At 31.0% G+C, this 26,158-nt stretch overlaps 3 protein-coding genes across 8 annotated transcripts in view; 1 reads left to right on the forward strand and 2 right to left on the reverse strand.

Annotated features, from left to right (window-relative positions):
* The window catches only part of LOC135831834 (metabotropic glutamate receptor 3-like), a 111,573-nt gene extending 90,257 nt beyond the window's left edge, over window positions 1-21,316 (reverse strand). For both annotated transcript variants that reach the window (XM_065344630.1, XM_065344629.1), the window contains exon 1: window positions 21,247-21,316. The gene's annotated coding sequence lies outside the window, so the exon portion shown is untranslated. The remainder of the gene's footprint in view (window positions 1-21,246) is intronic.
* The window catches only part of LOC135831836 (probable cyclin-dependent serine/threonine-protein kinase DDB_G0292550), a 39,319-nt gene extending 15,258 nt beyond the window's left edge, over window positions 1-24,061 (forward strand). The window contains exons 2-4 of the mRNA XM_065344635.1: window positions 18,019-18,115; window positions 21,460-21,568; window positions 22,389-24,061. Of these exons, the coding sequence (XP_065200707.1) occupies window positions 18,019-18,115; window positions 21,460-21,568; window positions 22,389-23,709 (1,527 nt within the window). The 3' untranslated portion in view covers window positions 23,710-24,061. The remainder of the gene's footprint in view (window positions 1-18,018; window positions 18,116-21,459; window positions 21,569-22,388) is intronic.
* Window positions 23,724-25,931, reverse strand: LOC135831839 (uncharacterized). 5 transcript variants are annotated; one of them, XM_065344643.1, is made up of 4 exons: window positions 25,797-25,931; window positions 24,617-24,764; window positions 24,323-24,509; window positions 23,724-24,214 (listed from the first exon to the last, which is right to left on the reverse strand). In XM_065344643.1, the coding sequence occupies exons 2-4, from the start codon at window positions 24,689-24,691 to the stop codon at window positions 24,153-24,155; spliced, it is 324 nt and encodes a 107-aa protein (XP_065200715.1). In that variant the 5' UTR covers window positions 24,692-24,764; window positions 25,797-25,931; the 3' UTR covers window positions 23,724-24,152. The 5 variants fall into 5 exon arrangements, with proteins under 5 accessions (XP_065200715.1, XP_065200714.1, XP_065200712.1 ...); XM_065344642.1 differs by having other exon boundaries at window positions 25,646-25,931; XM_065344640.1 differs by having other exon boundaries at window positions 25,207-25,931.
* Window positions 25,932-26,158: the final 227 nt, after the last annotated feature.

The raw sequence follows: 26,158 nt of genomic DNA on the forward strand, positions 1-26,158 counted from the left end.
CTACTTATTACCAGAAAAACGTATACCTATTCAAACTTACGAAACAATGCAAAATTTCAGAATACGAGAGTGTATAAATGTGGTTTACATTTAGCCGCAAAATAGTATGGGAATTTCTACAATTCCACGCTTCAAATACCGAACTTCCGGTTTGGTTATTTTGAGTAAATTTCGAAATTAATGTCAATAAACATCGGTTAACATCAGTTCAATTAGAGGTAATGGCTAACAAATCGGATATACTCGTAAAATTGGGGCGTTTAAAGTTTAAATTTTCACATTTGTTCGATTTGATGTACTTAACCACTCACGTTTACCTATTATACATATTACCTACTACATATTTACGTAAATGATAGCTTTGCGGCTTGAGCTAGTCCATAGGTAGGTACCTAGTATGTATTATCATATGTTGGGATGTATAATTCATCAACGAAAATTGAATTTGAATCCTAATAAGACGAGTGTAACTTATAACGTATCTTATAAATTCATCGAAGTGCTGCATCCGTCGTCCTTTTAAAATAATTAAGGAAAAGTTGAACTGCATAACGCGTCAGTTGCGGAAACGGAAACTTTACGTACTTAAGTGTCTGTCATCCATTTTCGACAAATATTAACATATATAAATAATTCTCGATCTCTCGTTATTTTGACTCGTGATAGCAAAACGTTAACAGCACGTTGTCGTACGAATACACAGGAATCATCAGTAAAGTACCTAGTTCGTAGTTTTCATACCTACTAAGTATACATAATAGGTATCTAATCTGTCATCTTTCCATGTACATACGATATAGAAACATGGAACGATTTTTGAATAATACAGCTTTAAAAAGGAAAATGCGATTGGCAACGGGGTATGAAAAACCAAAATAAATAAATAAAACGAATGAACGAAGTAATTGGTGCTTCGTTTCAACAACATTCGTGTTTCAATGTGAAAAAAAAGGTGCATGGAAAAATAAAAGTAAACAATATGTTAGCGTCAAACTTATACGCGTAAGACCATGTGGAAAACACATTGTAATTCCTTCTACTATTTTTTCTTGGTTTTGTAACATTTCAATGAAAGGTATCAACAATTTTTGTAATGATTTATCAAAATTGAATCTTTTAGGTCTTGCCATACATGCATTTGGGTGGGAAAAAAACTATACATACAGTATGTATATTGGCAATTTATATTACGTAAGTAGGTCCCCTATTTTGAAATTTATTCAGCAAAAGGCGGAAAAATATAGAACACATTTGCAGTAGTAAGCACATTGATTCCTACTAGAGATCAGTTTTAAAATTAGAAATCTCATCTACGTGGATTCAATCACAGAATTTACCTAGATATCAAAAGAAAATGAGTTTGAAGAAATTATTATTGTGGGATTAGAGGATAACTTTTCAACTTTTTATCGGGATTTGAGCAGGATAATTACCAACCAAATCTCATCACGTCTCAAAAACCTGACGGGTAATTTAAATTTAAGTCGTTTGTAATCTGAATTTAGCATTTCATTTTCTGTAGTCAGTGTCGTCTTCCGTATTCGTTATGAGTAGGTCTAAGGAGTAAAACCCATCCACTGAAGTACAGGTTATTTTTTTTCAAACTTTCATCATTTTAGATAAATACCTACGTAATGTACCTATATTTTCTGCTATGATGCTGAAAATTATTTTGAAAAAAATTCGCACTCAAATCAGCTGATTAGAATGTCAAATCTTCGCGAACTGGCTATTATTGAATGGAAATTTTCAGAAATATTTTGTCACCATTTTTATGGGAAAAAATTAAGTGAAAATAATCGTATGTAAGTAGTAGGTAGGTATAAGTATAGGTTAATTCATTTTTATGTGTTGTTTTTTTTATATTAAATACTTGGATAGCTATATTTGTTCAAAATTTTATAAAACATAAAAATTGTTTAATTTGAACTTTCACCGATGGAGGGGGGAGGGGGAGGGGGTGGGCAGCAATAATTTGAAATTCACAAATTTCTACCATAATTTTATGAGATCATTTAGCATAAATTTTTAGCAGCTCCCTTCCAGCTCTGAATTGAAATTTAGAAAATTCAACATACAAAACCTCACAGGTACAAGAATAAGGAAACTGAAAAGCAAATTGAATGAAAAACAGATGGTCGACTATTTTTTGTGGATCAACGTGAACTGAAATATAATTCATCTTTCAATCTACCTATATAATACACATCATATCTGCCTGTGTAAGTAAGTAGGTATATCTTTCTGCAAGTTCAAAAAACAAAAAGTAGGAACACATATTTGAACAACAGTAAGCAATCAAAAAAGTAAAATAGCAAGATGAGAAAGATACACAATATTTGCACTTGTATGTATGTAGATATACCTACATAAACATAGCAATGAATACTTTTTGGAACAAGTAAATAAAAACAAAATAAAAAAACTTAACAAATCATATTAAGGACGACTGGTGTTTTCAAATTGTTGTTAATCTTGTTAAAGATGCCCATTAATCTTTCCGAAATACCTTAGGTATGGTATCGAAAAATAACATTTCCTCAAAACCACACATATGTACCTACTACCTACTTATAAGTTAGAAGAGAATACGGCAAATAAAAATTTGTAGGAACAGGATCATCAAGAAAATTGAACCGAAAGAAAACATTTTATTATAAAGTCATAAATTCGATGAAGAATTTCTTATATTATTTTGGTTGGATATTCGAATTGAGAACCACGTAAGCCAGGCTGATTCTTTTTTTAATAGTCACGTAAAATATACCTTCATCGATTGGATTTGCTTGAAATAAAGTGCTCACATTCAATTATAGGTATTTCAAACATGAAAGATGGGTAGATAACGAAAAATATGTAGTATTGAATAATTGCATTTAATTTAAGGAGGAAGGAGGGGTCGTATTATTTAGTCCAACAGCCCATTCTGATTTTCAATTGGATTTGACTGAAGCATTAGGAAAAAATAATTTTAATCCAGACTAATGGAAAATATAATATTTTATAAAAAATTATGTAGAATAAATTGCCAGGCCAGATTTGGTGTAAATACGCATCGCTACGTTCTAATCTGACTTTTAACACAAGGTTGATCCCAGACTTATAATTATGCAAACTGGAATCAAAAACTGCATCAAGTACATAGACAGACATACCTATTCCGATTTTACTCAATTTGTTTGTGAGTACTACTCGATCGCCTTTCAACGTAACCGCCGTCATTCCCATCGCCTAATATAGGTATCAAAAATTCGAGAGTAAACCAAGTAATTATTACACAATTGTTTAAAAATTTCTGAATTTCTCGTAAAAAGTCGAAATTTAAAGGTTCATATCATAGTTCAGACCAGTTGAGTTTGAAGTATATATTTTGGTTGGTAAGTAGTAGCCTATTTAAAGTAGATAGTACTTTGAAGAGAATGCGATAGGCATTCATTTCCAAATGTGCCAGCACAGTATACTAATTTGCCCAGTTTTCCAGTCTTCTCCTTATACGTAACATCCAAATTCTATACCTAATGTAATCGAAATACCTGTACCTGAGTCTGACTTTGTTATGAATTTCCCCCTTTCGGGCATACGTACTATTCGTTTCAGGTTATCGTTCCATGCAATCAACTTGTAATTCAAAAACAAATACATAATCATTAACATAAAATTATTTCTCTCAAAAATATAAAAAAAGAAAGGAAATTTTCAAACAGCAGGGAGGTCATTGGATAAAAAAAACAATGCCCGAAGAAAGCGATACCAAAATTTAAGAGTAGGTACCTACTTGAAAGATGAAAAAATAAAAATAAAGGTACGATAAATACCATTAAAATATGTATAAAAACTCTCGTTTTATTCAGTAAACTACATTGTTATCTGTCAAGTAAAATATAGAAATAGAATAATAATAAACACATTGAGAAGAAAATGATTTTTTCACTATAAAATTATCCACTTTCTTAGTACCATCGAGCCAACTAAACGCTTGGTGGTTTTTCTTCTTTCATTTTTTTATTGTCTCAGTTTCAGTTTCGCATCCAGAATACCAAGTATTCGCCAAATATAGTTTGTTTTTATTTTTCGGGGTAAATATTTTTACGATGGAATTCGCCAGTTTTTCGTTCCATTATTTTATGAATGGATGCAATGAATACGAATTCTAAACGGATATGCATTTTTAAACAACATAACCACCGCGACGCTTAATCGAGTTAATGCAATAAAACACCCATGCTGCTTTCTTGGCTTGGTTAAACTGACACCGTTACGTAGTAAATTAATGATAAATAACATAACCTACAAATGGATCGCGTGAATTTAATATCTATAGTTTTTTTAAAAATATTTTTGCAAAAACACGGATGTTTATCAGTTTTTTAAAAACTGAACTTCAACACGTGTGAAAATTAATCAAGTGCATTTTTGAATTTCATATAAATATAGGTACCTACACTTCTATGTGTTTTGGAACAGGAGGAGAAAGAAAAGAAGTAAAATCAGATAGGTACGTAATCAAAGGAACCTATTAAATAAGTTGGATATAAAGGTACCTACTCTCGAAGATCTACAAAGGTGCATGAACTTTATATGTAGTTCATAGTTGCTAGAGAAAAAATTTAATAGCTCCAGAATTTTATTTCGACGTTCTTCCAAAGAGTGTTGGTTTGTTCTATTCCGTATACTTACTTACTCGTAACTCGTATTTACTTATTCTTCATGTGCTGGTACGTGGAAAAATAAATTCCAATCATATTTAGCGTATCAACACAAAATTTTTCATTCGATAGTTTTTCAGTTACATGGTTTACTAACGGACTAACTTCTACTTAATAAGAATAAAACATCGCGAAAGTTCACGAAGCCAGACACTTATTTCATTAGAATTAGAAATACCAATATACTTATGATAGAAAAATGCTTCTTATATTTCTTAACTAAGTTATCGTTAGCAAAAGTAAAGTATTCATTTACAAAAAAATAAAAAATAAAAAATAATCATCTTATAGAAGTTTTGAAACTGAGAATATTTTACGAATTAGTGATGGATAACTAATCTTGAGAAAGTTCGATTCAACGTTTAATCTGCGCGTAAAAGTTTTCACAATAAACGAGTCGAGTAAAATATTGAACTGAAAAGGCAAATTATAACTTAACAGCAACAGATAACTAGAGGGAACAAGGCAGGGTGTTCCTATTCCTAAACAGTGCAATATCCTTTTATCAATAACTTTACAAATGCGACTCATTTCAAGTTTTTGTGCATACGATGCCGGTTGATTTGTATAAACTTCAAGGTTACCAGCCTTCGTATAACACTACGCTTAGAGAAATACGTTTTGGAATTTATTTTGAAAATTTATTCTTACAACGCAAGATTATATAGTATCAATATGGAAGTTTATTTTAATTGTTTCAGCACAAATATTTTTACTACTACATACATACAAAAACCCGTTAAATTCGACAGTGGAGCAACTACCCATTTCTTGATTTTTTTTCACAATAAATAGGTAAGGCACCTGCTTGATTTACAAATTTTAAAATTTAAAAGAGATCGAGCGAGCGTAAAATACAGTGTAGAGGAGTCTCCATCTAATTAGGTAGGTACCTACTCTTTTTCAAAGTCGATTAAATTACATCTTTTCCCGTAGGGCCCACTCTCAATTTCAGAAAAAAATAGCCCAAAAATAGTACAGCCTCCTCTCGTTCAAACATTCAAATACAATAAAAGCTGACATCAAAACCAGTTACATAGCATATTTGTGTTTTTTTGGATTGGAATAAATGATTAGCCCTTTATTCGATAATATTTCATTCGATTAATTTTGCCAATTAATACAAATCGTCTGCGATTACAAAATTACATATTTAAATCCTACGATATTTCATTTGCTTTGAATTTTTGCAAAATAGAACGTTACATGTATGTATTATAAACTTCATCATGGGGAATATTTTCGCTATGTTTCGCTTTTTCATAAATAATAAGCTCGTACATTTATACTACGGAATTTCTACGAGTATGTGGTGGTGAATTTCTACCGTTTGAATTAATCATACAAGTGACATGTCGATGATGATGACAACTTCCCCATCTCACTCATAGTTTGGATTAACGAGTAGGTGGTTTTTTTTCATCATTTTTGAAAAATTAGCATTAATATCCGTTTGATGAAATTTCACACTGAGTATGATTGATTCGTGTAAAATAAGAAGAAAAATACGACTAATTGATTGTTTAAGATTTCATCTTGCTAAACATATATTTATCGTTGATAGCAGTTTCATCGTCCTTTTAAATGGAATAAAAGGATTATTCGACGTGTATTTATTCGATATAGGTATGCGTACATTGTGTGCCCACTTGGAGCATGAATATCCCACTGCTTATAGTCTGCTTGAAACTATTCTCTGCTCACCAAATCTGTTCTCCTCCTAAATTCTATTTTTTCATTACTCTCTCCCACGCTTACTTTCACTTTCGTGCTCACACACACACACACTAGTACCTACATACGTATATATTTACCCCTGCTGGTATTGACATCAATGAAGGGGCACTGGTAACACCCTTTAAAAAAACCTATAAGTAAGAACTTTGAAATTGAATGAAATGTCGTAGATTGAAACTTTTAACTCAATATATTTTTTGACAAAGACTTTCTTTCGGTGAAAATTGAAATCTCGCGATTTTAACTCTCTCAAATCCTAAAAAATTCTTATTAGGTAAGTCATTCGATATTGCTTCACAACAATTCTGCAACAATGTGTGAGTGCGTTTCTCTCTCTCGCTCTCGCTCTCTTTTTTGTGAGAAGATAGTTACTTAATTATGTTCAAGGCAAAAATTTTTATTTTTTCCAGGCCTAATTTTGGTACTTAGATACCACGTAATTTGGTGATGATTACACTAGGCAACAATTTTTGACTTTTTTCGTGTGTTCGGGTTGAAAATGGGCTTAATCGATAGTTTAGACCCTAAAACAAAAAACAGAGTGGGATTTTTCAATTTGAATTGTTTTTGTGGTCAGGAGAGATGATCAAAGTTTCAAAAATGGCCGTTTTTGCCCTATTTCACGAGTTTCTGGCGACACCAGTATTGTTTTTCGAAAAAAACCAAGGTCATATTCGGATTCTACGCACTTTTTTAAGTAAACATCTTTACCGGATTTTTGATTTTCGAACATTCAAGCGCATACGGAAGATTTTCGTTTGTAACACGAGATTTTTACTGCACGAGAGCCTCGCCCGCGCGAACACGGTTCCGCGCCACGATTACATCGTGGAGTAACGCCAGCGTCGTGCGCTCCGAGTTTTAAAATATGTTACAAACAAAAATCGTCCGTATGCGCTTGAAACTTCGAAAATCAAAAATCCGGTAAAGATGTTTACTTAAAAAAGTGCGTAGAATCCGAATATGACCTTGGTTTTTTTCGAAAAACAATACTGGTGTCGCCAGAAACTCGTGAAATAGGGCAAAAACGGCCATTTTTGAAACTTTGATCATCTCTCCTGACCACAAAAACAATTCAAATTGAAAAATCCCACTCTGTTTTTTGTTTTAGGGTCTAAACTATCGATTAAGCCCATTCTCAACCCGAACACAAGCATGCCGTTGCCTAGTGTTATTATAAGCGTGTGAATTGAATTTTGAAAAAAATCTAAAAATTTCGTCTTTTGATAATCAGCTTTCAAAAATGTCAACTCCTCAATATCGATATGTGCACCCTACAAATTAAGTATATGAAATAACGAAAGGATAACACTATGAATTACGAATTTCCCTTCACTTAAATCAATAAAAAATGAAAAACGTGAACCGCAAAATTTGACCTAAGAAAGAATTCATGTGACGTACCTACTACGACACTTGCTTATATCACATACACTAATAAAATTTCGAGAGCATATAAAGCAAACAAAAACATACAGAGCGTAAATAACCAAAATAGGAAATTACGTTTGAAATTTATTTTCACTCCATTTCACTAGAATATTTCTCGAATACTTTTTTCAAAGAACTTTTCTGACTTTGAAATAGCGAAATATTTGGATAAAACCCAAAGTAAGGTACCCAATAGGTCTGACTTGTAAAGTACTTGTAAGCACTAAGCACATTGATATTAGGTATAGGTAGTTTAGTGCCTATTTGAACATATAAAACTAAACATTTTCTCCTCACAACAAATGCTTACCCTTGGGTTGATTTTTCATGAACCCTCGCTAACCTCCAACAATAAAATAACGTGTCTATACTTTCGTCCTTTTATAATAGGTAGGTATTTTTGAGAGGGGGGTCAACTAAAAATTACACGCAAATACATAGGTAGAAGTTTTCGCCAAAACTATCACCTACATACCTATTGAATCCGGATTAAGCTATTCCAAAGTTTTAAATTCAGAGCAGGATGACGAGTTTCCTCTTTTGGTCTATTTTTTCAACAAGTTGCTCTTCTTTCCTCACTCGGTAATTCATTCGTTAAAGCAGTGCCACTTAGAGAATTGAAAGAAGACATGTGCCTTATTTTCATAATTTTTCTATCAAATTTTCGTTTAACTTTCTTACAGTTTATTGATATTTCAACACTTAATCCATTTTTGACCTCTTCTGTCTCTCTCTCTCATTTTCAATACAAAATAGATCCATTCTTTGTAATGAATGGCTCAATTTTTTCTAAATTCAAGAAGAAAAGTTCAAAGTATGTTTGAATAAAATTTTTGTTTTTAAAAAAACAACTAGATTTTTATAATTTCAGGTAATTTAAAAACACCGAGGGGTGCAGCGACTGTAAAAAATATGTGGAAAAAAATGAGGATATCGGGATAAGCATTACCTACAATGTCTTGAAATTTATTAGCGCCCGACCTCGTAAAAAAGTAGATAACTTCAGTTCACTTTTCAGTACAAGATTTATATACTTAACATAGGTACTTAATTTGAGACAATGAAAATTTTCTTTTCTTACTCATGTTTAATTCATGGAAATGTAAGATAGCCTTTACCTACAAAATGTTGTTAGACTACTTACGTTAGATGAATTGCAAGCAAGTCTGCTAGCTATGTATTTAAGCATTGCACATCAAGTATTTAATTTTTCTTTAATCACATTTCTTTAGCTTTCGAAGAATTGAAAAGTTTTGGATACCTAACTTGACACAATTGTGGGCAAAAATTACGACCTTAAGATTTGAAAAACAATACAACCGGAATATCTTTCAAAACTGTTAACACGGTTCTTCTTTCGGCATAATCGGATTAAACAGTGAAATAACGAATAAAACAAATCTCATGTCCTACTCAACAAAAAAGGAAAGATTTTGCTTCTATGATTCAATTTCTACGAAACGGGCAAGGTGCAAAGAAGATTTTCAAATTAAATCTTGGCTGTATTTTTCAAACGAGATTTTGATCTGAACACGATTTTTTTCGTGGGTAAGAACTAGGAAGGGCAAAAATACGTATGGTATGCTATTTCAAATTTCACTTCGTGTAAGATTGAAAAAAAAACAACCAAAATCTGATCAAATCGACAAATCCCATTTGCATGCGAAACTCATTAATTTTAAGTTTTGTTAGGGGATTCGTATTTTGAAATGAGGAACAATTTGAGAGTATTTTTTTCTCTCTTTACAACATACGAGTATAGATATGTAGTCTGGTCATTGATTCGGTGGTTTCATTGTCATATCTGTACTAAAGGTTACTATTACATTGAAGGGATGTGTCTTGGGATTTCATTTCATTAATGCATATTTTCCTTCTGGCGAATGGTATTTCTTATTTAAATAGAATCTCGTTAGGTGCATAGTGCATATACATATGTATTCAAAAAAGACAGTTTTTTCTTATAACGGCTACTTTTGGTTGGGCGTAATATTTGTTACAAATTATTTTTTTACAATTGCTTTCATTTCAAAATTCAATAGCATAATCTACAGTGAAAGTCGAACAGTAGAAAATTCATAATATATTCGAGAAACCCCATTTTCCGGCAATGTTTGAATAAACTTTCTGCAGACACAATCATCAACAAACAATAACATTGGTACCTACACACGAACGATCGACATGCTTGTACGAGTATAGTTATAGGTGATAGGTAGGTATCTATTCGTAAAAAAGACTAAAATAAACACCCTGCATAATTTCAAGATTTTACGTTAGCTGGTTATTTTTCAAGCGCAGATTCGTCACAATAGGTAGGTACATATAATGCGTCAATAATGAAAAAAAAAAAAAAAACTGAAAAAAAGAAAATATTTAAATTTAAGTTTAAACGCACTATGTACGAGTACATTGGTACACATTTATAAATTTATGTAACTCTTACACTTGGGCAACCAAGGAACGTTCAAATTCCAAACATATGGTCTAGAGGCTTAGCGTATCGACGTACCTAATGTAGTCTTTAGTAGGTATCATTTTTGAGACCACTACAAAGATAGGATAATACAGATTTTTCAAAAGCCATTTTAATTCCATCAAACTCATAACTAAAATATATTCGCATAGCATTGACGCGGCTCGTTATCTATTCCAAATTTGACACTTTTCATCCATCCCGCTTCCTATATTTCCTGGGTTTATCCTTCAGTTCGAAATGAGCGCAAATATTACATATATAAATATTTCACTCGTGGATTGAAACCAGAAAGAAGCTTTTGAGGTGAAAATTCGTAGGCATTTTCAAACTTTTCCGTTAATTTCTACGGGCAACGTAAAACAAAGCGTGAAAAAAGTTGTTGAAAAAAAGGTACATATAGGTAAAGGTACTTAACTACCTATAACAGTTTCACTTTCTTCAGTTTTTACCTTCGTGTTAATTTAATAATTGCGTGTTTCATAATAGTAACTATTCGTAGTGTTTTTCACATACCTACTTGTAAACGTTATATTTAAAAATTATTTCTTTTAAAAAGAATTTTTTTTCCTGACATTTGAGCATGCAATAATTGAAACTTTCAAAGTTGCTTCATTTAGAATTTATTATTTTTCAAAGAATACAGGATATTTTGTTGCATAATAAAATAACGTTACCTAATAAAAAGATTCCTTATCAGTTATCAGAATTGACTTCCGTCTTCCTTACTCAATCCTTTGACACTTTTCATCAAAATGAACTATTTACTTAGTATTAAAATTGCGTCATAAACGGTGACATCGTAAAACAGACCAACACCAAACGGTACCATACTTTTGAATAAAATGCAAATACATAAATGGCTTTGACTTTCTCAAAAAAAGAAAAAAATTATTCACCTACATACAATATTTAATTGGAATACGCAGGCGGAACTAGGTATACTAGATACAAGTAAAATTAAAAAAAAAAAAAAAAAAAAAAAAATAGCAAACGAAAGAAAAAAGCGCCAACCTAGTTTTCAGAGTAAAAAGTTGACTCAGTGCCCCTTGTCGGATAAAAGATTATTGCGAATGAAAGAAAAAAGACTTTGTTAGTTTTTCAAAAATCGAAAGAGATTTTTTTTCGGTATTGAAAGAATAGATCAAACAAAGATTAACCAGAAAATGTTGAATTCGGTAAGCACGCGACATTTCTCCCAATTTCTGAGGTCTCCTAATCCTTTAATATCGCATTCAACTGAATGGAATATACTCGACGTAATACGAGTATAGGTACCTAAAATCAAAGTATAGATACCTAGAGCGACTGACGTGAGTTACTACCATTGATGGCTAACAGTTTCTTGATATTAGTTTTGAAATTGAAATCGCACCCAAATGACTGGTTTTGACAATTTTATCTAGGTATTTAAGTAATTACTCTTAGGCATTATTTTCTCGTTTATAATAATTTTCTGAAAACCAAAAATTGTTTTGAAATAGTGGGAAAATTATAATAGCAAACGTGAGAGTCGAATAAGCATAAGTAAATATTTTACAACCTTGGCTCAAAATTATAGGGACATTACTACCCACTTTGGCATTTTTATTATATGATGGTATACGTCTTGAAAAACTTTATGGTAGATAGGAATCCAACATGGTATAGGTTTAGATAGGTAAAAGTACGACGTTAAAATTCGTTGATTTTATTTATTCATACTCAATGAAATATTAATAAAATGAAAAGAATAACTCAACTCGCATAAATTGTCGAAGCTAATTACTTACAAGTATTATGTCGCATAAAAGTCCGGCTGTTACTTGTTTTTGATTACTAACTAATATTTACTTAAGTGCCGTTAAAAAAATCAATCGCCATCGTTTACAAACTCTATGTTGAAGAAAGCAACAAATGTTTTATTTATTGCCAAAACAGGTTAATACCCTTATTCTATTCCCATAATTACAAATCGACGAACCACCATCATTATATAAACAAATCATTCTATGTAGACTGTAAGACCAGACAACTCATTGTATAGGTGTATTGATTCGTCGACCATGACCGCTATAATTTTTACAAATGTGCGTATTCGGACTCTTATAAATGTTTACATCGACAAAATTTTGTTTACGGCTAGAATTTTGTAGCGTTGGTGTGTTTAGCACTTCACAGTTGTCCAGTACATGTCAATTTTTAATATGTACTTACAAAAAAATGAAATAAAAATCTCAGACAATACCATAAAATCGTATGTTGAGCGTTAAAATCGTTAGTTTAAATAAGTTCCTTTTGATTTGGATTGGGAATGCCAATCTATTAAATACATGCATACCTACTTAGGTATTTTTATTTTTCATTTGACTGGTTACCGCAAACAGTTCAAATCATAGGTATCTAATAGCCTACCTAAGTATCGAAAGTACTGTATAATTCATTAAAAGAAAAGCTGTAAGGTACACCGAATAAGTACACTACGTACTTATGCACTGTCCATTTTTGCTGGAATGATTTTTTTAAAACCACAGACTCGCGATCAAGTTTCTAATAAATTTAAAATATCATTACCAACAAAGTTTTCGTTTGAATGTAAAGCGATGTTCTCGCAGGTTAATGTACAACACAAACCATCGTGTTTTTGAAATAAACATTAGGTGGGTGCCATAAAGAATCCAGATATAGAAACAAAAATAAATAATTCAAATTTTTTTCAACGTGTAGCGAAATATGTAAATGGAGCATGAAAAATTGAATAAAACCGCGAAAATTGCGGATGCTTTTTCCGATAATGATTGGTATACGTTTAATAGTATTTTCTTTTTTCATGAGCTATGATGTAGTCAACGAGTTTGGAAGCAGAGGAAGGTACCTATTGATGAATGGTACATACTTATACCCTCTATAATTTAACACCCATCAACATGTGTTACAGTAAAATTCAAAAATGTGTTCATTAATAAGTAAAAGCGAAAAAATTTCAGGGAATGAAATACGACGACATTAGATCGACCTATTCGCGTGACTAGAAAACTCCAATTTTCCCTTTGTAACTAAACTTGTTAAAAATGTTCTTATGGTCGGTTTTGGTTGCCTAGCATGTGTATTCAATAATGTTACTTTTCTAACAAGTGAGTAGAATTAAACGTAGGTATGTTAATTATGACCCAAGAAGATAAAAATAATAGACCTAATTCCAGTTTGTTGTGTTTGATACTTGTATAACAAAGTGTCAAAAAAACAATAATATCAATTTAATTAAAAACGGAAGTTATTTTAGAAATACTCAGATTAAAAAAACATCTTCAACTATCCCAGAATGCATTACAATACTCATTTTTCCCTTTAAAATTGATGAAATATGAAAAAAAAAAATGTTTAAAGTTGTGTGAACAAAAAAATGACTAAGGCGACTTTCACAATTAGCCCTTCAATTTCATCCCATAAGAAAACGTCATTTTTTGGCTCAACCAAACAGATTTTCAAACATCAGTACATATCCCGAACCAAATAGGCACCCTGTATTCTTAAGCGTACCTCTAAGGTATATGGTACATATAACCAAACGGGTAACCAACCAAGTTTAAAACAATAGTTACTCTGTTGGGTTGGTAGTATTAAGTATTTCCAAGGCAGAAATTTATGCGTCACGGAACCAAGGTAAAAGTTGTATTTTTTGTAATAAATTCAAAGTGAGGAGAAAGTAGATACCTATAATTAAATTCGAGCCACACGGTTATCATCGATAAATCCTATACACAATTTTTTATTACTGTACTTTTTCCTTTCGCACGTAATTTACATCTAATAGAATATTTTTACCTACCTATCTGAAAAAAAAAAACCGAAGGAACAAAAAGCGGAAAGAACATGCCTATATTCCACCCTCACTCTCTTTCATAGATCCTTTGATTTTCAGAAGATAAAATCTGCACCAAATATGTGCAAACATACTTTTGGATATTCTTTCTATATACGAGTATACCTACCTATGTATTCCCATCCTTTCAGCACAAAACGCACGAATTGAGAACCTTAAAGGAAATAAAACTATAAATTTAATGAATGATGGAATATTGTAGAGAAGATAAATTGAATGAAAGGCACTTAAAACCATGTGTAGAGTAAATTGTAACGTATACCTACCTACTGGTTGCACATGTCAGAAAATCTAACCAAATAATGCAAAGAATTTATTTCTGATAATTTTTCATTAACGACTCATTTCACATGTCTGCGTCTCGTTCGAATAAAATTGCATAACTGGTGATCAAGAAATTCCTCCATCAAAAAGACTTAGGTGCCTATAATACCTCAGCTTAAGTTGTTGCATTTTTTTTTTGCACCGAATAAAAAGCTAGAAAAGCTCAAATAAGTAAGTAAGAACTGAGTATAATTTCGTGACCTTCGATTTAAAAACGTAAGTAGGTGTACGCACTAAAACAGAAATAAATTGATTTCGCTAAATATACAGAGAATTGTCGGCATAAGTTAGTCAGGAAGCTGTTAAATAACTATCGATATCTACGTTTGAATTGATATCAACATTATTTAGACTTGATGCCCCTTGGAACGTACATTTATGATTATGGAACAAAGGTTCACCTAAGGTTGAAATTAGTTGACAATTCAATTTCACCATTATCGTAAATACCATTCGTTTCAACACCCTATTGTATATTTTCACTGCAAACAAAACTAAATAGTATGTGTACACCTAACTAAATCGATTAGCCATAAAACCAAAGTAAATGTTGGTTTTGCGTTCACTCATAATTTACGAGTACGTATAGTTTTCAATAAAAAATTGCAGTGTAAATACGAAAACCATAATGAAATTAACGAGTACCAGTACAAGTAACTAGGTACTACAAGTATACTCCTATGATATTTTGTCGCAATAAATAACTTAACAATTAAATTTCTTCGAACAGCGATCAAGATAGGGAATGTGAAAAAAGAAAAAGAATAGTATGATAAATAATAATTCAAAATTTAATCTTCGACAGAAAATTATACCAACCACATCAACTCCCCCCTCATTGAATTATCATTTTCTTTGTACATTTTTGCAATCACTTCGATACCTTCATCTACAAATTAGGAATACAATATGTTTTTACAGCCTCAACCGCATCAACACACGCGTACATTATATGTATTATGCCAAAAAAAACAACATTTACTTTTCATTAAAAACAGGTTCATTTAGACGTAATAGGTATCATGAAAGAATAAAGTTTGAAAGTTTGAATAAATATATGAGTCAATAACTTTTTTTTTCAAACAAACGCAACTGACTAAAAAATGGAAAGTTGATTTCAAAAAGATTGTACTTTAGATTTCATAGCGAGATTTTTCTGGTTACATATACTACATAGGTATGTACTTGTTTTTCTACATACCAACCTAAATTTCTCCATTCCCCAAGAGATTAGTTCTCAAGTTTGATTACTACAAAATCATGCAGCAAAAAAGTAAATCTATATACGAGTAGGAATCAATATAGGTACGTCCTCTCTATCTCTTACCGAAATCTCAAATCATGTAATTCCATTTGAAAAGGTTGAATTTTTACAGATTCGATGACTGAATAGTGCTTTATTTTTTTCAATAACAAGAAATAAGAATCATTTCAAGTACCGACACAAAAAGCTCATCTCACATCATTTCAGCAAAATATGTATCTGACCGTTGAGAAATTAGTAGGTACCTATACAATATACATTCGTTCGCATGATATTTACGACCAGGGTTTTTCAATTTTCTCATCTTTGTTGTTCAGCTATAAAAATAGGTACTCTTATTTTTCCTCTTTATGTAATTATAAATATAAATTTTGCATTACTAAATGGCGGCAAACATTGTATTTATACTTTTGAACAAAATGAACCACCTACAAAGGCCAATGCCGATACGAAATGTTATTTCGATACGATAATACGAGATAAAGCAAAGAAATCCTTCATTTCAGATTAATTTTCACAAGAAAAAAAATGAAAAAAAGAGAATTTGTTCAGTGAAACGGATAGTTCATATGAAATCTTTCAACCGATATTAATATTACCTAGGAGAAAATTGTCGAGAGGATATCATAAAAAAAATTGTAACGATGCCTATGCAGGTACCTAATCAAATTAGAAACTTTTATAACTTGCGTTAGGGAGATAAACATTTTCTTATACCTACATAAAAAATTTCAGCCACGATATACCATTAAGTAGATATTAGGTACTTATTTTAAAAATGAAAAATCAACCTCTTTGTTCGAATAAGTAAATCTCTTATTTTAATTCAATACTAAAAACTAAAAAGCAGCGAACGTAGAAAAAGAGAAGAAAAGAAAAGAAAAAAATCACCCAACACGAAGTAAATTTGACGTTCGTGTTGGCAGTTATTTAACATGGAAAATGTTTCAACTCACATAATAAGTTGAGGAGTAATTACTTTATAAAAAGCAATATTTTGTAAGAAGGCTTTAAAGTATAAGGATTTTTGAAGTTACAAGGATACTTTATGGCTCTTATATAAATTATATATGTACAACTAACATTAAATACAATTTTTTGCAGTTACGTATTTTATTCAGATGCATACAGGGTGTCTCATAGGGTGCGATAATTTTCAAATTTCCTCGAAATTTTATGTCACGTTTTAGAAACACAAGAAAATTTCAATTTCAGTTAAATCTCCACCAAGTAGTTTTAAAATTTGAAATTTTCGTAGGTATTTTTCAAAATTTTGAAAACAATTTGAAGCTTTAAGCTTTTGGCAAGGGAGAAGGGAGAGGGAGTGAATATTGATCAGAACGTAGACTTTTCATCAAGCGTTTTTGAAGACGCTTCACAATAATTAGACTCGTAAATATATAATTATTTCTCATTCAACTTCTCCTTCTATTGAAATCGATGCAAAAAAGTTTAGATCATAGGATAAGTAGGTACTGTAGTGAATTGAAATTTTTTTCACAATAATTCTAGTTGTACCTATTCGAAATATTTCTTCTATTTTTACGATAGATAGTCAAAAACTCCATTGGTACAAAATGATGCATATTTACCTATTACTCAACAATACATTTTTTAGAACAAAAGTAGGTAGGCTACACAAAAAATGAAACAATTTATTTTTGAATAATAAGTATGCACCTAGTACCTACTCTTTTAGAAAGTAGATACCCCCCAAAAAAAAAATATAACACAAAAGATTTAAACCTGTTTAAAAGTTGATTGAAATGGTCAACTTTTTGTAAGTTATTCCCTCACTTTTAAAAATTCATTATTTAATGTAAATGAGAATATTAATTATCCACAACAGGGTGTTGAATTGAAATTGTCTGTCAGTAACTAAAAGTGTTGATAACTGTAACACTCACGAGATATTAATGATAGTTTAAATTCGTTTAGACATTACCTACTCCATGTTGTATATGCTGAAATAGTAAATTTTTCAAGAAAGGTTTTCTTTTTAAAAATTCATAAACGTTCTTAATGTAATACATTAATGTAAGATGTATGAATGTAATCAACAAATTAGTGAATAGTGATCTACGGTGTACAAACAAATTCAAATTTGAGTACTGTTGCAGTAAATAAACGCTTAATCATCTCATGAAAATGTTGGCATCCTACGCCGAAAACTCTATCGTAGCAATACATTAAATTAGAAATTTTCATTTTGTTTCAGAGCAATGACGTGGACGGAAAAAATACGTTTAAGACCAACCATGATGATGGCAATTACAATTCGAATGCGAATAAAGATACTGGGTACAATAATCACGGTAAGAGTAATACTTACTGTCAGTCTAGACTTAGGAGGTACTTATGCCTATCTACATTCCTTGATAAGGATACATTGTGCAAGAATATGTATTTATTATTTTCTGTAAGATATTTCATATCTCAAGGTGATTCAACTTTTATTCGAGTCTACGAACGTTGAGTATTCGAGTATTCGAACTAATTAACACGTGTTACTAAAATAAGTAAAGGGTTGTCATAACAACTCGACGAATTCTAATGCAAGAACTTTCAAAAAAATTGAATCAAAAGCTCAATAAAATTATGTGACACTATAACAATTTGAATGCGAAGAAGTTTTATGGTCTATTTTACAGTACCATACCACCTAATGTTATAGAATGAATGATGCTCCAGCATACAGGTAGAGGTACCTATATAGCCGTCTTGAAAAGACAATTTTTACTACGAGTATAAAAAGTATTTTGGTTTTGGTTGGAGTTTTTACTTTTTTTTTTTTGCTTACCTAAATGAAACTGCCTCATCTGCGAGAGGAGTTACATATTTAGCATTATATCATGTCTTGGCATGCTATTAAATGTATCTAATAATACAATCCACATCGCACCCGCAAAATCAAAAGAATTTTAAGCCGACCAATCTAGAATTATTTTCATACCTCGTCGCCTTAGAACACAGAGGTGATAAGTCCATCACATATTTTTGTCAGAAACTGGAAAAAGGTCATAAATTGAAGTTGATTTTGCACATATGACTTTTGTATTATACGTAGTAATTATTTTCTGATATTTTCTCCAATACCTACTTAAATAACAAGCAGTTACCTACCAAAATCGGTCAAACTGTCAAACTCCAAAAACGAAAAAAGTGGACATATCTCCCCTGTGTTTTAAATGCGACGACCTATACTCGTATACATACCTAACGATAAATTCATTTAAAAAAATTAAAACTATCAACGTCTCACTCTTGCCCCTGCGGTTTATAGATTATACAAACATATAAATTGTCTTCGGAATGATTCGTATTTTATCACCAAGGAAAAGGAGTGACGGTGAGAAGAGACGATACGAGTACATTTTGCATACAAGTTGGGAGTAATTTTTTTACGTGTCGTTTTACGTACATTACTGAAATAGCACAATTCTTTCTTATTGCAAACCACTCGATTCCATTTATTCGGAACTTTATTTGGGTTACCGCTCCTCCCCCAATGCAAGATTGAACACAGCCACCGGAACAAAAAAAAAACAAACAAAAGAGAGGCAAAAAATAATACCGGAATAAAACAACCCGCAACAAAGCTACAGTTTTTCTGTATAAATAAGAAAAATGGACATCATCTTCGCATAACCAATAACATAAAAAAGAACTCATAAAGGGTACGATTACATCGGCTCTCAGCACGTCAGTCGTATTTTAAAGGCAAGTAACACTAGTGTGGCGCCTAAGCCATCGTTTGAATGCTGGAGAGCAATTACTAGTTTACTTTCGATGGTATTACACCACGATTGCCGTTTAAGTAAAATACGAAAAATAATGTATGTATAATATGAATATCAAAAACATTTTACAATCACACGTTAGTTGTAATATAGGATATTTTCAAGTTGTATAGAAAACAGATCCGTTGAAAAAGACGTAGGCATATAATTATATCGATTATAGCCTAAAATTCGAAAACGAAATCCCTCGTGGCATCATAAAGCTAAGTACCTAAGAAATCATTGAGTAATTATTTAATATCGGCTCTTGAATGCATTTCAAGTGAATAATCGTGCATAAGGAAAAATATTAACGTAAGAACAAGGTAGTACAGACATTTCATTATTTACATATTTTGCAAACCGCTTAAGAAATTTTTGTAAAGGTAAAATGTTCTCAAGATTTCAGCGGGTAAGTAAGTAAGGGTACTCATTGTTCAGGCATAAATTTTTGAACCAAAATTTCGTTGACATACGTACTTCAACGCACCTTACCGAATAAAAATACAGGAATCGTTAAAATTTAAACGAAAATTTTAAAAAATAGGTACAACGTTGAGTTTAACATTGTTTTATACTATAGAAAATTAAATTTTTAAAAGTAACTACACCCTCCATAACAAATTTTTGTGAAAGATAAACAAAAGCCTGAAAAACTTTACAAATTCTTTTTCAAAATAATTACCTGTGTCCTGTGTCAATCATCAACAATTCATAAAGCGTTTTTTCCTCTGATGTAATCAATAGCCTCAGACTAATAAAGAATAAAATTATAAACGCAGCAAAAAAGAAAATAATTAAAAAAAAAAAAAAATGAAAAACATGCCATGTATCGTGTACAGGCAACACATGTGTAGTTCAAACTCAAACAGACATATATCATTTGGTAATTTAATTTTCATAGATACTTTACGCGTTTCGTGGTTTAACGAAGTTATCCTAGATATGCAAAGTACAACTTGTTGGATGTGATATAATGACTGAGTAATAACTTTCAGGTTTCATCTAATATTCTATGTACCTCATTTACCAACGCGAATCAACTTTTCAGAAAATTCGATTTTCTTACTCGCAGTTCAAAATGTTAATATTTCAAGGGTAAAAAAATGAACTAATATCTACATCATTCGAATGAAAATTAGGCGACAATTTATTGAACGAAAAAGGGACTATCATAATGAATTTTCAAAATATTTCTTGGGTATTTATTACAAACTGTAAGATATAACCTTTCTTTTTTAACCGTTTGTTTCGAAGGCATTCTAAAATTCTTTTAAATATCTTTTCTTTAGAAAAAATACATTTTTTTTGTGATCACAAATTAATGAAGTAGGTATGTGAACAATTTGGAAATTTGGAAATTTGGAAATTTGGAATCAGTTTTTAATAAAAAAAAATATGTAGGTACAACACTGGAACGGGAAAAGAAAAGTGACACGACAATTTCCTAAATAAATGAAAAGATAATACTGAAGTTTGAATAATGAAGAAGTTGTTTTTGAAAAAATGAAACCAAACAGTCGCTATGAAAAACCACAATATCTACCTGTACTATATACATTTATAATACAGTTACGTATTTGAAAATTGTATTTCAACTGACTATATATATTAAATACCTATCATATGATTTTTAATTGAAATCGATTAAGAAAATTAGCTCCTACCTTTTTATTTCTTCGTGTACCGTAGAAATATGTAGATATTCATAATCCAGAATTGGCACGAACTTCCTAATGATTGAAAAAGAAATACGATTAGAATAAAAATGAAGATGCTTTTCATCATTTAGCTTTTTTCTTACCTATAAATGTAAACATCTCTAAAATACATGATATCATAATTCACTTATCGTAATTTAATTTTAAATCCTGTTTCAGATTTGAATACCTTAATAGAAGAACTACAGCAGCTGCGTCAAAATATCGAAAATGCAGCTTCTTCTGAATTTAGAAATACGCCATCTTTTAAAAAGCTCAGTTCGCTGAAGTAAGTTCAATAGAAATTTTAAAAAAATGTTCAGTACTTAAAAAGTCCTGCATAAACTAAGTGACGTAATTGCACGATGATTCTATCTATGCATGTATTTTTCAATAATTATTTATTTTTATAGCTTGAATACTTGAATCGGTCAGTACGGAAAGGTAACAAGTCACATTTTTGAAAAAAAAATTTTTTGCGGAAATGGGGGTTTCAAAGTACGGCGGATCGACTGGTGATGTCAGATTTCCGCAAAACTGCCGGGAAAGTGGTATTTGGGTGCAGAAAAAGGGCGGATCCGCATTTATGACTTTTTTGTAAAATGTTTTAAATTCCTTGAAAAATAACTAACATTTTTGAGAAGACCATTTTTTGAAATTTAAGTTAATCTCTGAACTGAAAAATGATGAAAAAATTAACAACTTCGGCAAAAAGTCTTAGAACTCAAGGGGTTTTTGGTCAATTTAAACGAGATAGCAGTCTAAATGATGTACTTAGATGTAGAATCAAGCCCCATTCGTGCCCGAGAAATTTCAAAAGAAATTTTGTCGATTGAGTGCAGAAAGGGTCTAAGTCCCATTTGTTTAGGCAGCAACAGCACCGGCGCACGTGAATATTTTTTTTTGGAAACTGCGCTAAAAGTTGTGTCTTGGGGTCCTCTTTCAATGACCTTAAGCATGTTTACTAAAATTTTTTGATTTTTGAATGAATCAGTTTTTTGTTATTCCTGAAAAACGCAAAAATGGACTTATCCCCTTTCCGTACTGACCGATTCACTTGATTAGGTTTATTTATCAATTTTATTCTTTAATATTATAACTTCTTGCAGAAAGTCGCCGGAAAAGTTGAAAAAAGAACGAGAAAAACTAATGAGAAATAATGAAAACGATCTCAATTATCTGGATTTTTTATTAGCTAAACTAGAATATGAAAGTTATCTAGAGAGTGAACATCCTGAAAATGAAAATGAATATATCATTCAAGCGAAAAAGAACTTCGATCCAATTGACGCATCTGGATTCAGTAGTTTTAATAAAAAGAATTTTGATCCAATCGATTCTTCAGGATTTAGCAGTTTTAACAAGAAGAATTTTGATCCGATAGACAGATCTGGTTTCAGCAGCTTTAACAAAAAGAATTTCGATCCAATCGATTCATCAGGATTTAGCAGTTTTAATAAAAAGAATTTTGATCCAATCGACAGATCAGGTTTTAGCAGTTTCAATAAAAAGAATTTCGACCCGATTGATAGGTCTGGTTTCAGTAACTTTAATAAAAAAAATTTCGATCCAATAGATAGATCAGGCTTCAGCAGTTTCAATAAGAAAAATTTTGATCCGATAGACAGATCTGGTTTTAGCAGCTTTAATAAAAAGAATTTTGACCCAATAGATAGGTCTGGTTTCAGCAGCTTCAACAAAAAAAATTTTGATCCGATAGATAGATCTGGTTTCAGCAGCTTCAATAAGAAAAATTTTGACCCAATAGATGCATCTGGTTTTAGTAGTTTTAATAAGAAGAATTTTGATCCAATAGATAGATCTGGTTTCAGTAGCTTTAATAAGAAAAATTTTGACCCAATAGATGCATCAGGTTTTAGTAGTTTCAATAAGAAGAATTTCGATCCTATCGATAGATCTGGTTTCAGTAGTTTTAATAAGAAAAATTTTGACCCAATAGATGCATCAGGTTTCAGTAGTTTTAATAAAAAAAATTTTGATCCAATAGATAGATCGGGGTTCAGTAGTTTTAATAAAAAAAATTTCGATCCGATAGACAGATCGGGTTTTAGTAGTTTTAATAAAAAAAATTTTGATCCTATTGATAGTTCTGGATTCAGTTCCTTTGTAAAAAAAAATTTCGATCCCATTGATTCTTCAGGTTTCGGTTCTTTTGTGAAAAAAAATTTTGATCCTATCGATAGTTCAGGTTTTAGTTCATTCACAAAGAAAACTTATCCATATGAAAATTCGGCATCCAGCCTGCATGAAAATAAGTCTGATTTAAAAGATACTGCGCAAAATAAATACACCAAAAAAAACTTTGATCCAATTGACAGTTCTGGATTCAGTGATTTTGTGAAAAAAAATTTTGACCCAATTGATCGATCTGGGTTTGATAGTTTTGTTAAAAAAAGAAGTTTACCATAGTTAGTAACATGATGTTAACCATTTTACGTATTTATTTATTATAAAAAGGAATGAACATCTGTTAAATAATAATTACGAGTACCTTACGTTAAACATCTTCAAATTGAATATATATATTTAATATTTTTACGATGAAATGTTTTGTTTTGTGTCTTAATTACAGAATATAAGTATAAATTAGATTTTGTAGATAAAAAAATAATAAAAGTTTAATTATCATTTAAATAATTTTGTAAGTAAATTACATATTTTATAACAGCTTTTTATTACAAATAAAATGCACAAAATCAATTGACTTTTTAAGAAGTGTTTTATTAAATATGTATTGTTTATTCTAAAGGGGGAAAATGGTGCATCGAATTACTCAGAAAATCAACAAATTTTAAGTACTAATTAAATGAATGAAAGAACTTACATAACGAAATAATAATGAAAATGGAACTTCAGTGCCACGCATTGGCGATATGATACCCTAGATTCACAGCTTCATTATCTACAGTTGCATCTGCGAAAAAAATAGAATAGATAATATTTTAAAAACGTAGAAAATAGGTACTCTACAATATCAGTAGAAAGGGAGCAAAATTAAGTACTGCAGATGAATCTAGCTTACCATATGTCTTAGCTAACTCCAATGGAAACAGTATATAATAATCACAATCAATGGTCGACGAACCCTTGGCAATTCCATGAACTTCAACTAATCCAGATACGTTCTCTGACAATGGTTCTTTCAGGTTGACTGTTACATTGAAACTATCACCAGATAGAATATTGAATGCCATGTTATTCGGCAATACCTGAAGTAAAATACATCGAATGAGCAGTTAAAAAACATGAGACGAAGAAAATAATTATCTTACAACTCATAGAACAGAAAATTAAAAGGAGTAAGAGAAATACTCACAACTTGGACAGTTCCAATCATGCTAACACGTTTCGATGTACATTTTCCCAGCAAAGCACCATTGGTTCTCATCATGAAGAAAGTATATAAAAGTTATGAATTCAACAAACAGAGCCACAAATTACACGTACACTGCTCAACTATAAAACTATAAAAGTCTGTTTTTTAATAATACAAGTTGTAAATAAAATTGTGGAGGAACCAGAACAATTTGAATTTAGGATTGGGAAGCTTTTTGAGCAAAATGAAAATTTCAAAGCGGGAAGAAACTCAGAACTTGTTATCAGATAACTTCTACGAAGTTCCTGCAATTTAAAGTTACTGTCAAAACCCCTAATTTCGGACACTTTTTCACGTTTTTCGAAAAGGGCTTTAAAACGAGCGATTCAACTTGGTGTTTATCTTCACATTCTCATAGAATGTCATCGTGTGAATCGTTTTTGAGCATCAATTTATAAATTTTACGTGATTTTGTTTATTTAATTTGAATCCGAAAAGTGTCCGAAATTAGGTCCAAGGTACCCTAATTTCGGACACTTTTTCTTTAACGTGGGAACTCGAAAATTTTAGTTGAAAAAGAAATTATTTACCTCTGAAAAACAACTCCAATCAAAAACAGCTCGAATCATGATGTGAAATGTAGAGAAAAACAATTTTTCAAGGAAATGTTCAGCACTCTCATTATCCACTTTCTCATTAGAAAAATAAGTTGGTAACATTGAACAATTTCTTATCAAACTCCTTGTTGATGATTTTACGACTCCGACTTTTACTTTTCAGAATGGTTTTTAGGAAAATGAGTGAAATAATAGTACAATATCTTCATCAAAACTGAAAACACTTGAAAAAATACCGTCGAACTCGAAAAATACACATTTGCAAGTGCATCAGTGTTACCCTTCCAATCTCGGTAAAGCGTTAACCAAAGTGTCCGAAATAATGATCCGTTTCGCAACTTTTTCAGTTTTTAGGATTTAAATAATAGAAACAAAACGTGAAATTTGATAAATGAATTTTATTTTTAATTACCAGTGACTTCTTGATATTTTAGAGCGATTTTCGTGGTTATGAAAGCATTTGGATAGACTCTGTGAATAACTTTTTCCCCACACTTTACATGAAGCACTTTGTAAAGTCCATTTTAATGGCTAAATAAATAGTGTAAAATGAAAATTCTTACATCAAGGAGATTGTCCGTGATCTAAACTAATAGAAGAAGTGTTCACTTTTACTTGTACCCTTGGTTCTTATCAATAAAAGAGCAAAAACACTGAGTGTCCGAAATTACGTACCCTGTCCGAAATTAGGGGGTTTGACAGTAGCCTTACTTATCATATATAAAAAATTAGTTATAGAATGTTCAACAAGATGTCGCTTAATTCAATTAGTTTTTACTTTTTTTAATAATTTACCAAATTATTATTTAATTTTGAATTTTTATCATTTTATGTATGTACGTAATGTATGCACTAGCAATTCGCATTCGATACTTTGACAGTTACACTTTTTATTTTTATTACTTTATTTTTTTATAATTTATTT

The sequence above is a fragment of the Planococcus citri genome, chromosome 1, assembly GCF_950023065.1.
Source record: "Planococcus citri chromosome 1, ihPlaCitr1.1, whole genome shotgun sequence".
Taxonomy (NCBI): domain Eukaryota; kingdom Metazoa; phylum Arthropoda; class Insecta; order Hemiptera; family Pseudococcidae; genus Planococcus; species Planococcus citri.

Coding starts and splice junctions, on each gene's coding strand:
- LOC135831839 (XM_065344643.1), bottom strand. CDS start 24,691: ATGATGAGAACCAATGGTGCTTTGCTGGGAAAATGTACATCGAAACGT. Junction 24,510..24,616: donor TGATTGGAACTGTCCAAGTT/GTGAGTATTTCT, acceptor ATTTTACTTCAG/GTATTGCCGAATAACATGGC. Junction 24,215..24,322: donor GGAGTTAGCTAAGACATATG/GTAAGCTAGATT, acceptor TTTTTTTCGCAG/ATGCAACTGTAGATAATGAA.